The following is an 11,550-nucleotide window of genomic DNA, read 5'->3' as shown; positions in this document are numbered from 1 at the left end:
AGGTCACAGAGTGTATACCTGGTGAACCTAAAGAAGCTAAATAAGAAGGTGAACCCAAGGAAAAACATATAGTTATCCTCTTGGCTATGGGAAGTAGACAAAATTGCCGGGGAGAAAATTGAGATCTTGGGGGTGGGGTGGGTTGGGGATAAGGGGGGACGGGGAGAGAAAAGTGAGAAGGGGAGGATTGGGGGAACTTGGGGAAACAGGAAGATTGGGATAAAGGAAGGTTGGATAGGGGAGCAGGGAAGCACATATTTTCCTCAGTTTCTTAAAGGTAATTGTTTATATCCTCTTTTTTTTTTGTTTATATCCTCTTTAATGACCTCTATCATGTAGCTACAAATATTCTCCATTCCACTGGTCCCCCTGGACCATTGGGTCCTGCACACTAACTGCTGCAGATGCTTATGAAATAAACATTCTGAGATTTAGTATTAATTGCATACTCTTTGGTCCATTAGCTCAAGCTTCTTATTAACTAACTCTTACATCTTAAATTAACCCATTTCTATTAATTTATGTTTTACCGTGAGAGTTATGGTTTGTTACCTCTTGCTTTTTAGGTGGCTGTGTGGCATCTGCCTTACTCAACTTTCTTTCTCCCTTCATTTAGTTTAGTTCTCCCACATAGCTATATTCTGCCCTGCCATACTTTATTAACCAGTGGGGGAGGGGTGCAGTCTAGGGTTATTGTGCAGATTTTAAGGCGTGTTAGTTAGCAGTAGATAGTGTCTTATCTAGGGTTCCTAGTTCCTGCCTAAAGGCATTTTTAAATTAATGTTCCCTCTTCCCAAATGATTCTAGCTTGTGTCATCTTGACATAAAACTATGCAGAACAATTGACCCCTTGTCAGTTTGACACAAAACAGATGACTATTCAACTACAATATTTTCTTTTTATTTTATCCACAAGATGGCATGCTAATATTCATATCACAGTATAGAACATTATAATATAAACAATTCAACAATTTTTAAAAATTCAAGGACTTAAAAGATCTGTCTTTTTAAAACATCTAAAGTTGCTTTCAAGCTCAGAGTTTCTCTAAAATATCCAAAGTCTCTCTAAAATAACCAGAGTCTCTCTAAAACTCACAATTCTCTGTAAATTCCAAAACATCTTGAAAACTTCAAAGTCTCTCAATGTGGCGAGGCTGCGTCCCCCACACCCGGCCGCCCGCATGGCTAGGTTATGCCCGAAATAATTATACAGAAACTGTATTCTATTAAACATTGCCTGGCCCATTATCTGTAGCCTCTTATTGGCTAGCTCTTACATATTGTTCTAACCCATTTCTAATATTCTTTGTAGCCCACGAGCTGGTTTACCAGGGAGGATCTTAACCTGCTTCTGTCTGGAGCGGGAGAATCATGGCGACTCCTCGACTAAGCTTCTTTTTCCCAGCATTCTCTTCTGTCTACTCCGCCTACCTAATTTTCTGTCCTATGAGGGCCGAGGCAGTTTCTTTATTATTAACCAATGAAAGCAACAGATAAGATACAAGACCCACCTCCATCATCTCAACTCTTGTTTTTTTTTTATTTTTTATTTTTTAAATGAGTTACATGCGTTCTTAGTCCAAGAAGGAAGAATCATGGCAGTCACAATGCAGAGAGCATAATTCAACAGTGTACCGCTAAAAGTCAAGCTTCAGTGACTCACAAACTTCTAGGCTCAGAAAGGCTTGCCACAGCACATAGACCATGTCTTGAAGGTTCAGGCTGGCTTTACCCCAGAGCTGCTGCCCTTCTTTTCTCTTGTCCAGTGGTGCTGGCATCTCCAGACTGCTGGAGCCCCTGAGCTGTGTGCCACCTTCACCAATAGCCTATCCCGGGTTCTCTTTAGAGATTCTAACTCTACCACATGGTGCCAAGCTTCAGATGTGCTCTATGACCTTTTCACACCTTCAAAGCTGGTGTCACCTGGAAGACTCTTACACATTACCAAATTTGGCAGCCAGTACAAAGTACAGACTTGACTGTCTGGACCCCAGCATCTCTGTGCTGACGCTGAGGAAACATTTGCCTGAAGACTCTCCTCATTGATGCTGGTCTCTTCTTCATCACAGCTGATCCCTCAAGCCCAGCTGACCAGAACCATAGATTATTAGACTATTGACACGTCATGATTGAGTCTTTCTGGGGCTCTAACTTCCCTCTGAAACTTGGCAAGTTAGGCTTCCATCGTCTTCACCGCTCCAGACATTCTTATCTTCCAAGCTTCAACATAGTGCCAATTGAGCTCTGAGCATTCAGTGGCTCTTCCAGCCCAGTGTTTAAATGCTACCACTGTCCTCCCAAAAACATGTGGTCAAGACCATTGTGGTAGTTCCCAATACCTGATAACAATCATCTCTTAGGGCTTCTATTACTGTTATAAAACGCCATGACAAAAATCATCTTGGAGAAGAAGTGAGTTCTTTAAACTTATAGATTGTAATTCATCATCTAGGGAAATCAGGGTAGGAACTTGAGGCAGGAACCTAGAGGCAGGAGCTGAAATAGAGGCCTTGGGAGAGTGCTGTATACTGTTTTCTCACAGGCCAATATTGTAGGGGTATTTCCTTAATTGAAGTGTCCTCTTTCCAAATGACTCTGGATTGTTTTAAATTGACATAACACTAGCCCTGCATGCCAACCACAGTTAACTATAACCTTGAGCTGTGATTCAAAATAAACTCTTCTCTAAGTTGCTTTGTTGGGTCTTTTATACCAGCAACATGTCAGTATCTAATTCACCTCCCGTGGGTCCTTTCCTAATAGTTGTATGCACAGTTCTCCGGCAACATGGGAACTCACTTCATGCCAACAGGAGAATCACCTTCTCAAAGAGAGTCCATAGCCTTTTTCTAGAGCCTCACCTGATTAGAATAATATCAGTCAGGACATTCCTAACTGCAGGTTATTTGAAGAAGAGCTCTAATTACATTCACAGAATTTCTTCATAATTAATGTAACAATGCAACATTACAGTGTTAGCTCATTTTATAAACAAGGCTAGACACTGTGAGGAGCAGAGTGTTAGGACCTGCTTCATTATCTGAGAATTGTGCCTGCCACCTATTCATTACTTAAGAATGGTTGATACACACACACACACACACACACACACACACACACAATTTCCTACAGTTGCTTAAAAAGTTTTCTTTCCCCTTTTTGGAGAATTTTTCAGTTTCATATTTTTAATTTAAATATAAAAATTTGATACAAAATTATGTGAGTATAGAGTATCATATGGGATCTTGGTTAAATTGTCTTAAATATATGTAGCTCAATCATTTCTCATTTCTTTATAGTATAAATATTGAAAATCCCTGCTCTAGTCTTTTGAAATAATCAGTGAACTACCATGTTATAACCACATACTGTACATACCCGATCTTCTTACTCCTATCCAGCTAAACTTTAGTACCCATTGTTGAACCTCTGCTCATCTCTTCCTTTCCCTCTTCCCTCAGCCTCGGTAACCACCATTCTGCTTCCACCTTCTGTGAGTTCAGCTTCGTTGTAGATGCCACCTGTGAATGAAATCATGGAATACTCACACTCCGTGCCTGTGTTTTACCATTTTCCTGGGGACACAGATTTCTGTTCAGCCCAGCTTGGGTAGCTAGGACAGACCAAAGAGCATATAAACCAGGGGGTTAATATGGTCACATATAGGAACACGGGTGAAGAGCTCCCCGCAGTAGCATGGACAACGTATCAGTGGCTACATCACTGAAGAAAATATTTCCTTCTCTCCCTTAACTCTCTGCATAAGCTCAGGAAGAGGGCATGACTCTGTGAGACCCTGTTTCCACTAACAGTTAACTGTCACTAATTTCTCAGGGAAGGATAGGGCTTGTTGAGTCCCTCTCCTTTCTGTGATGGAAGGTTAGGATTCAGTTGTACGGCAGCCCATTGGGCAATAATTATAGTTAGTTAAACTTCCCAGGTCACAAAACATAATTAATTAATTTAAATACCTGAAAGCAGACATGACACTAGTTGGGAAGAGAAAGGGATTTGGTGGGAGGGGGACAAGATACATTATATACCTCTATCAAAACCTCCCAATAAGACCCATTCTTATCTATATTTAATATACTAGGATTCACAGATGAGGAAAGTGCATTTTGCTGTGGGATCTAGGAGAACAGAAACATTGATTTGCTTAATAAAAAGATAAATAAATAGCAACAAAATTTTTGTTAAAAAAATCACAAGTTGTCCTTAAAGGCACCAGGTAGCTAAGGTAAGTACTATGTGTTGCGCTTCAGATGGGGAAGCTATTGGCTGAAGGAGCTCTCACAACGGTGGCAGGCAGACCTGGGGTGTAGTAGGCAAGACTGACTTCAGGTGACATCACTGGAACACAAACTGAAGCTGAATCTTCTATTCTTAACAAGCAGCTGAACTTTATTCTGTTAGCATGAAGTGCCCTGGTAGGAACTCAGAGGAGGTGAAAACGTAGTGTGGGTTTAGGAAGTGGGGAAAAGCGGCATGAAGATGGGGAATGTTGGGGTGGGGAAACAGGGAGAAGGGCTCTAGCTGTAGTCTCAGTGGAATATAAAAGTTTGCATTGAGTGAGTGACAGAAGAATGAAAATAAATATTTCATAATATAGAGAACCGGACATTAAATGGACATAGAGAATTAGTAAGAGGAACTAGGATACAAGCATGGATTGTACCAAGAAAAGTTCCAGTTTTTTTAAAAAAAAAATGGAGTTCAAGTTTAAATTTAATTATTAAGGGCAATTCATAAATAAACATGTCCTAAAATATCTATAGAACCATGTAAAAAGATCATATGCTAAAATATGGCCAAATAGTTTTTAACCTATTAAAACATATTGTCAATATTCTTTTGTCAAATCTTTGAAGGTCTGGGTGTGAATTTATTGTATTAAATGTTCATATTTACGGTGTGTGCTGATATATACGAAGACATACTTAAACATGAATGTATTGGGAGAGTTTCTGCAAGTTGTGCTTACATATAGTTTTCAATATAGCATATCACATGTTTATATTACCATATAATTTAACTTCTTGGCAACATCATTTGCTACTCCTAATTGGAATTCATAACAAGGAAGGATCTTTTCCTCAGAGGGAGCTCAGAATCATTTTGTGTAATTGTTCCTTGTGTAAGACTGCTATTTTATAAGGTTTGGGGGGGGGGGAGAAACATGGTGCAGCTACTCACAGAGTGCTCCGAGTTGTTCTGCTTATACAATTTGATGCTGTTCTGCTGACTAGACTGACAAAGGAGAAGGACAAACATTAAGGTGGTATTTCTTCACTCCTTCTTAGAAACAGTCCCAATGCCTGATTTAACAACAATATGCTTTTAAATGTCAGATTTAGGAAGTTCAGCGTGATTTTATCTCAACATTACAGTTAAGATGATCAATAATCAACCAAGTAGATAAAACTGAGTGAGTTTGTTTGCATGCTATTTATTTTAACTACAGCCCTAACAAGCCTCATCTGCTAATTGGACTTTGCATTTCTGTTGCTAAATGAGAAGTGTTTTGGCTGCTACAGAGGGCAGTAAGATCTACCCAGTGGAATACACACTAACATCTGTTCTCCTGTCCTGCTCCAGCTTGACTTCTAACAAGTACAGCCGCCCAGAAGTCAGAGCTGGCAAATCTGTGTTGAGCACGTCTGGCTCGCCCGTGTGTGTGAGAGCAAAGCAATGGGCACCATGAGAAAGACCAACCTGTACAATTTATACTCACAATCATAAATTAGCTCTAATCACCTTCATATCTTCCCCTTTTAAAGAAGCTTACTCTTGATTTGGCTGGACTTCGAAAAGAAAAAGAAGATTTGCTAAAGAAATTGGAGTCTTCATCTGACATCACAAGCTTGGCTGAAGAAGTTTCTAGAGTAATAGCCCCACAGATACGTGTTACCACACTGGGTCCTTCAAGGAGCATGGATTTGGAAATGAAGCAATTGCAGTGTAAACTAAAGGTGATTATACAGTATGTTAGGTACAAAAACATCTCGTGAATTACTGAATCCTTAAAAGTTTTTTTTAATTGATTCTAATTTAGTTCAGTAAAGGTCACCATGATAAAATATTTCAAAAACATGAATATTGCATCTGACTTAGTCATTCAAGGATTCTCTTTCTGTTGCTCCTTGATTTTCTCCTTTCCGTAGACTAATAAGCACCGTGGCCTACCTTAGGAGCTCATGGAAAGCAGCCACGATCTACTCTAATCTTCAACTCCTGGCTGCTCACTGTAGTGCCATTTCAAATGTATGTTAATAAACGAAGCCTGCCTGACGATCTGGGAGTAAAGCTGTCTCACTGGTCAGCCTTACAGACCAGGTTGTGGTAACACGCACCTTAATGCCAGTAGCCACAATGACACACACCTTTAATCCCGGTGGCCACCTAGTTGCCATAGAAATCTGGTGAATGCCTTCAATCCCAGTGGTGCACGCCTTTGGTCCCAGCCCTAGAGAGGACTATAAAACAGGGGAAGACAGCTCTCAGACACAGTCTCGGTATGAGGTCGAGGTAAGAGCCAATGGCTGGCTGTTTTGTTTTTCAGATCTTCAGGCTGAACCCCAATTTCTGACCCTGAGTTTTTAATCGTGCTTCAGCTCACCACATCTTGGTCCAGATGAACAGAATTCTTTCAAACATATTGTAGCAAGAAAATAAGAATTGTTTTCCTCTATGTTTGCTACTAATTTAATTATTTAGTTGTTGGTTGGAGATCAGAATGCAAAGAAGACAAGTGTGGAAATGGGAAGGAAACAAACAAACAAACAAAACCCACAAAGAGGGATTGTTCTAATTGTCCACAGCAAGATAAGCTTGGAGGTGGGACTCCTAATCAGAGTTCTTTTTGTTCATAAAGAATTATATCTAACTTCCGATAATTTGGCAGTAACTTAAAAGTGAGGCTCAACTTAGTTTAAATAGAATTGTAAGAAATAAGATCTATGTTTAAAACAGAAAGTTTGTTTTTCTGCTTCTTAAAAGAAACTGATTATTTTTGCATCCTTAATTATTTTCTTCAGAGAGAATTGCTGGCTGGAAGCTGACAGCCCTGGATCTAGCACCATGGCTGTGCTAAGCGTCACTGGCGGGGAAACTCTAGCTGTAGATGCATTGAGAGATTTGTAATTAGGATAACCGACTGCAGCAAAGCAGTGGGGTAGCACACTGTCAAACAGATGCGTAGCTATTCTTAGAGTATGGCTTTTTTGTTTGATTTTTTCAAGACATGGTTTATCTGTGTAGCCCAGGCTGTCCTGGAACTCACTCTGTAGACCTGGCTGGCCTTGAATGTGGAGATTCACCTACCTCTGCCTCTCAAGTGCTGAGATTAAAAGTGTGCACCAACACTGCCCAGCTAGGAGTATGATGCTTTAAGCTGGGTTTAAGTAGAATAAATTAGGGTAAAAATGTAAGTCAACCATTGCTTACACTATCCATTAGTAATAATCAGCCATGAAACTTCCATTAATTTAGCTCCTTCTTAGGCAGTACCTTGAGACGGTTTTTACATGGAGAACATGCTAGAAATGTAAAGGAAAATTGTACACATTTCAGAGAATGTGCATTCTCTTAAAATGTGTTTTCCCCAGGAATATAAATACGGTTTATAAATTGTTTCAGTGTTTAGGCTTCACGTACATGAAGATGGGGCCAATACACTTGTCTTTAATCATATCCTGTAGAGATGTTTAGTTACAGTTCTTTTATATAGGCTAAGTAGTCTTGTTTAACTTTCACCAAGATAAAATATATTAGTAGAGCCAGTATCATCTGACTTCTAAATAGGTTTAGTTGTAATACTTTAAGTTGAGCTATATTTGACATATTTGGTTTTGCTTGCTACAAATGTTCCAACAATTAAAATTTGAAATGTGGTCTAACATAATTTGCTCATATAAGTATCTGTGAGATAAGATATTTGCATTATACTTTTACCTGTTTATGAATAAATATGCCTAGTTTTAGAAGGGAAGTGAGACATAAAGGGAAAGCATAGAAGGCATGAGCAGCTGTGTGGTTGCTGGAGTCTGGACGTTTAAGCTCACTGTCGAGAGAGAAAAAGGAGAATGTTTACTTTCATTCTGTTTTAGGTTTTAGTATAGATATTTTTCTGGAAGAAATTTAAATATGTATTACTTTCTCCTACTAAAAATTTGTTTCAATATTCTTTCAAATTAGTTTACTGAGACTGCCATAAGAAAATACCACTATTTTCTAGCTGGCTTAAACATTTCAGTCAGACCTGCGGCACACGACTTTAATACCAGCGCTCTGGAGGCAGAGGCGGCTGGATCTCTTTGAATTCGAAGCCAGACTGGTCTACATGCTGAGTCTCAGTACAACCAGAGCTACAGTAAGACCCTGCCTCAAAACCAACAAACAAACCAAAACGTTGGTTTTCTTAAGGGTCCGCAGGCCGGAAGGGCAAGATGAAAGTGTTGACTTTTTCCCCCTCTTCTGTGTCTGTAGGAACAAGTTTTCAACATGCATATTAAAGAACAGGATGGATGTTTTAGGAAAAATATTTAGAGCAGAGGAGAGAGAGAGAGAGAGAGAGAGAGAGAGAGAGAGAGAGAGAGAGAGAGAGAGAGAGNGGAGAGAGAGAGAGAGAGAGAGAGAGAGAGAGAGAGAGAGAGAGAGAGAGAGAGAGAGATCCCAGCACTTAGGAGTCAGAGGTGGATGTCCAAGTTTGAGGCCAGCCTTTTCTACAGAGTGTGTTCCAGGACAGCCAGAGCTACACAGAGAAACTCTGTCTCAAAAATAAATAAATAAATAAAAAATAAAAACAAAACAAAGTTTGAAAATGTTAATATGGATATAAAATTGGAACATAAAAGTTTAGGGGGACCATTGAGAATAAAAGTAAACATATTACAATAGTCTCTAAAGGCAGTGTGACACTATATAGTGTGGTTATTAGTAATATACTGTGTATAATTCACATGGATATTATTAACTAAATGAGGGATCATTCCAGAATGATTTGTTTTGTTTTGTTTTTTTAGAAAGAATTTAATATAAGTACAGTTTTAATCTTTTGTCAAATTCACTACTTTGAAGCAATTTATTCTGGCAATGTTATAAATATCACATATCACTATAAATATGCAATATGCCCCATTGAATTATTTGAGTTTTAAAAATTCATATAAAATTAAAATTATTTGAAAATTTAAATTTACACATGCTACATTTACAGTTGGTCTGATGAAATTAACTCGTATTTACCTTAATAACATCATCTTTTCAAATTAAAAAAAATTATCACCAAGCATTTAAATTGAGGAATGGTTATAATAAAAATAATTTATTGTAATTTTGAACTATTAGTGAGAAATTGATGAGATGGCTCAGAGTAGAGATGTTTGTATAGAAACCCTATGTCCTGAGTTTGAGCCCCAAGAATTAAATAGCAGAAGGAAAGAACCACCTGCTGCAGGCTATCCTGTTTCCCCTACAAAGGCACCGCGTGCACAAGTGTACACACACACACACACAAGAAATATTAGTGTAATTTCTGTTTAACTATTTTTAAATTGCAGCTTATTATTTTCTATTTGTTTTATACTTTCTGAACTTAGAAACAGATGTGTTAATTTGAGTACGTATTAACAACATCTTATGAATGGGTAAACTAAAATACCAACAAGACTAAGTGGTGTTTCAGATTAGATCTTTAACTGAAACTCAAGTCGAGGTGCAAGCTAGCTGTCTTGATACTGTGGCTTCCGGATCCCTAGGTGTGAATAACAACGAAAGCCTCAAATACCCAATCCACTTTGAAAAGTTCAGTAACTGTGAATAAATCCTTAAGTGATAATATACTACTTTTTAGTAAGTTCAAGCAAAGTGGAATGCAGTTTTAATAAGATTTGCTCATCCAGCGTTCTTGAACAGATTTTTGTCTCACAGTTTAGCCAACGACAATTTAGTGTGCATTGTCTCTTTCCTGTTCACTCCTGGGCACGCGTATGTTTGCGTTCGTAGTGTTTGTGTGCCGGGCTGGAAGATGCAGCGCAGTCCTCACACCCGAGGCTCAGGCGCTCAGCTGGCTGTCAGCTGCAGCACCTCAGTGCCCTTCGTGTGCCCTTGAAACTGCCTTCCTGTGAGGTGATTCAGGATGGCAAAGGCAGAAGCCCCCGGGCTTTCAGGGCTGAAGTTTAAACTTCGCTTCAGCCATGTTCTCTTGGTGAAAGCAATTCAAAGATGAGACCAGATCCGAAGAACTGGCAAGCAGCTGCCATGCTTTGTAGGGGAGCAGCAAGTTTTCTGTGGTAAAACTTAATTCATTATAGCTTGTGAGTAAATCTATCATTTATTTTAAGTGATCTTACTGAGCCTTTAAGACTCTTGGTTACATACTTTCATTTTACTCCCAGCAATTCCTATTTCCCACTAAAATGTTCGAGTCCTGTACTGTTGCTCATATTCCTGCATGGGGTGGCAGGCCTCATAATAATTTTACTATAAATATGTTATCTTTATGTGAAATATGAAAACAAGTAAAACCCCGACAGTACATCTTGGTCATTGTTAGCATAATTAAACAAATGGGTCACTCTTTCTCAAAGCGATGCCTCTTGTCTTGGATCAAGATGGAAAGGTAAATGAAGTTTATTTATTTTTTCCAGAATGCAACTAATGAGCTCACTAAACAGTCATCCAATGTGAAGTCTCTGAAACTGGAGCTCCTAGCGAAAGAAGATCACATAAAGGAGATGCATGAAAAGTAGGCTTTCCTGTTTCTATCTATTGTATTTGGTGCCTCCTAGTGGTCGTCTTGTCTCCTTACTAGTCCACTCCAAAAAACAATGCCAGTGTTTCCCAACAGAATGTTACTTTTTAAGATTATGGGGTTTTTTTTAGAACACTTGTAATGAGTTATTTATTCTTATTTTATGTGTATTGGTGTTTTGTTTGCTTGTGCGTCTGTCTGAGGATATCAGAAACCCTAGAACTGGAGCTACAGACAGTTGTGAACTAGCATGTGAATCCAGGTCCTCTGGAAGAGCAAGCAGCCAGGGCTTTTAACCACTGATCCGTCTCTCCAGCCCTAAAGATCATGTCTAAGCCTACATAATATGGAATTTTAAAGACTACAACATATAGCATGATTGATGACCATCTGGTAGCTATTTTTAATTCGAGAAAAATATTAAAACTAAAACTAGATTTCACTTAGCATAATTTAAATAAATATAAATTAATGACTTTAAACAAATCTACAATTGTGAGTTCTTAAACTAAGAGATTATATAGATTGGTGCTTGTCTAGGGTTAAGTCCTAGGTTTATAAAGCCAAGGTCAAATGTGAAAGTTTTGTTTATTTATAAAATAGCAAGGGTTCTTTTGTATATATCATTTTAAAGGAGTTTAAATACCCTTTTATACTGAGCGAAAGTGTTCCTCGTTCTCTGCATTTGTAATGTTAGTAAAGCATTTATGTGATGATATGTTTAGATAGAATACTCCGTTGATAAATTTCTCATTTGCCTACTTGTAGGCAGAATTATGAGTGAGGCTATACTT

General features: G+C 38.6%; 1 protein-coding gene across 10 annotated transcripts in view; it reads left to right on the top strand.

Moving 5' to 3' along the window:
- Positions 1-11,550, top strand: part of Cntln (centlein) — a 235,960-nt gene that overhangs the window by 192,823 nt on the left and 31,587 nt on the right. For all 10 annotated transcript variants that reach the window (XM_050157430.1, XM_050157431.1, XM_050157428.1 and 7 more), the window contains 2 exons: positions 5,784-5,975; positions 10,653-10,750. In XM_050157430.1, coding sequence (XP_050013387.1) covers positions 5,784-5,975; positions 10,653-10,750 — 290 coding nt within the window. The remainder of the gene's footprint in view (positions 1-5,783; positions 5,976-10,652; positions 10,751-11,550) is intronic.

Source organism: Alexandromys fortis, unplaced genomic scaffold (genome assembly GCF_014885135.2).
Source record: "Alexandromys fortis isolate MF-2015 unplaced genomic scaffold, M_Fortis_MF-2015_v1.1 scaffold_64, whole genome shotgun sequence".
Taxonomy (NCBI): domain Eukaryota; kingdom Metazoa; phylum Chordata; class Mammalia; order Rodentia; family Cricetidae; genus Alexandromys; species Alexandromys fortis.
The sequence above is the reverse complement of the archived record's forward strand: the minus strand, read 5'-3'. Positions and strand labels throughout refer to the sequence as shown.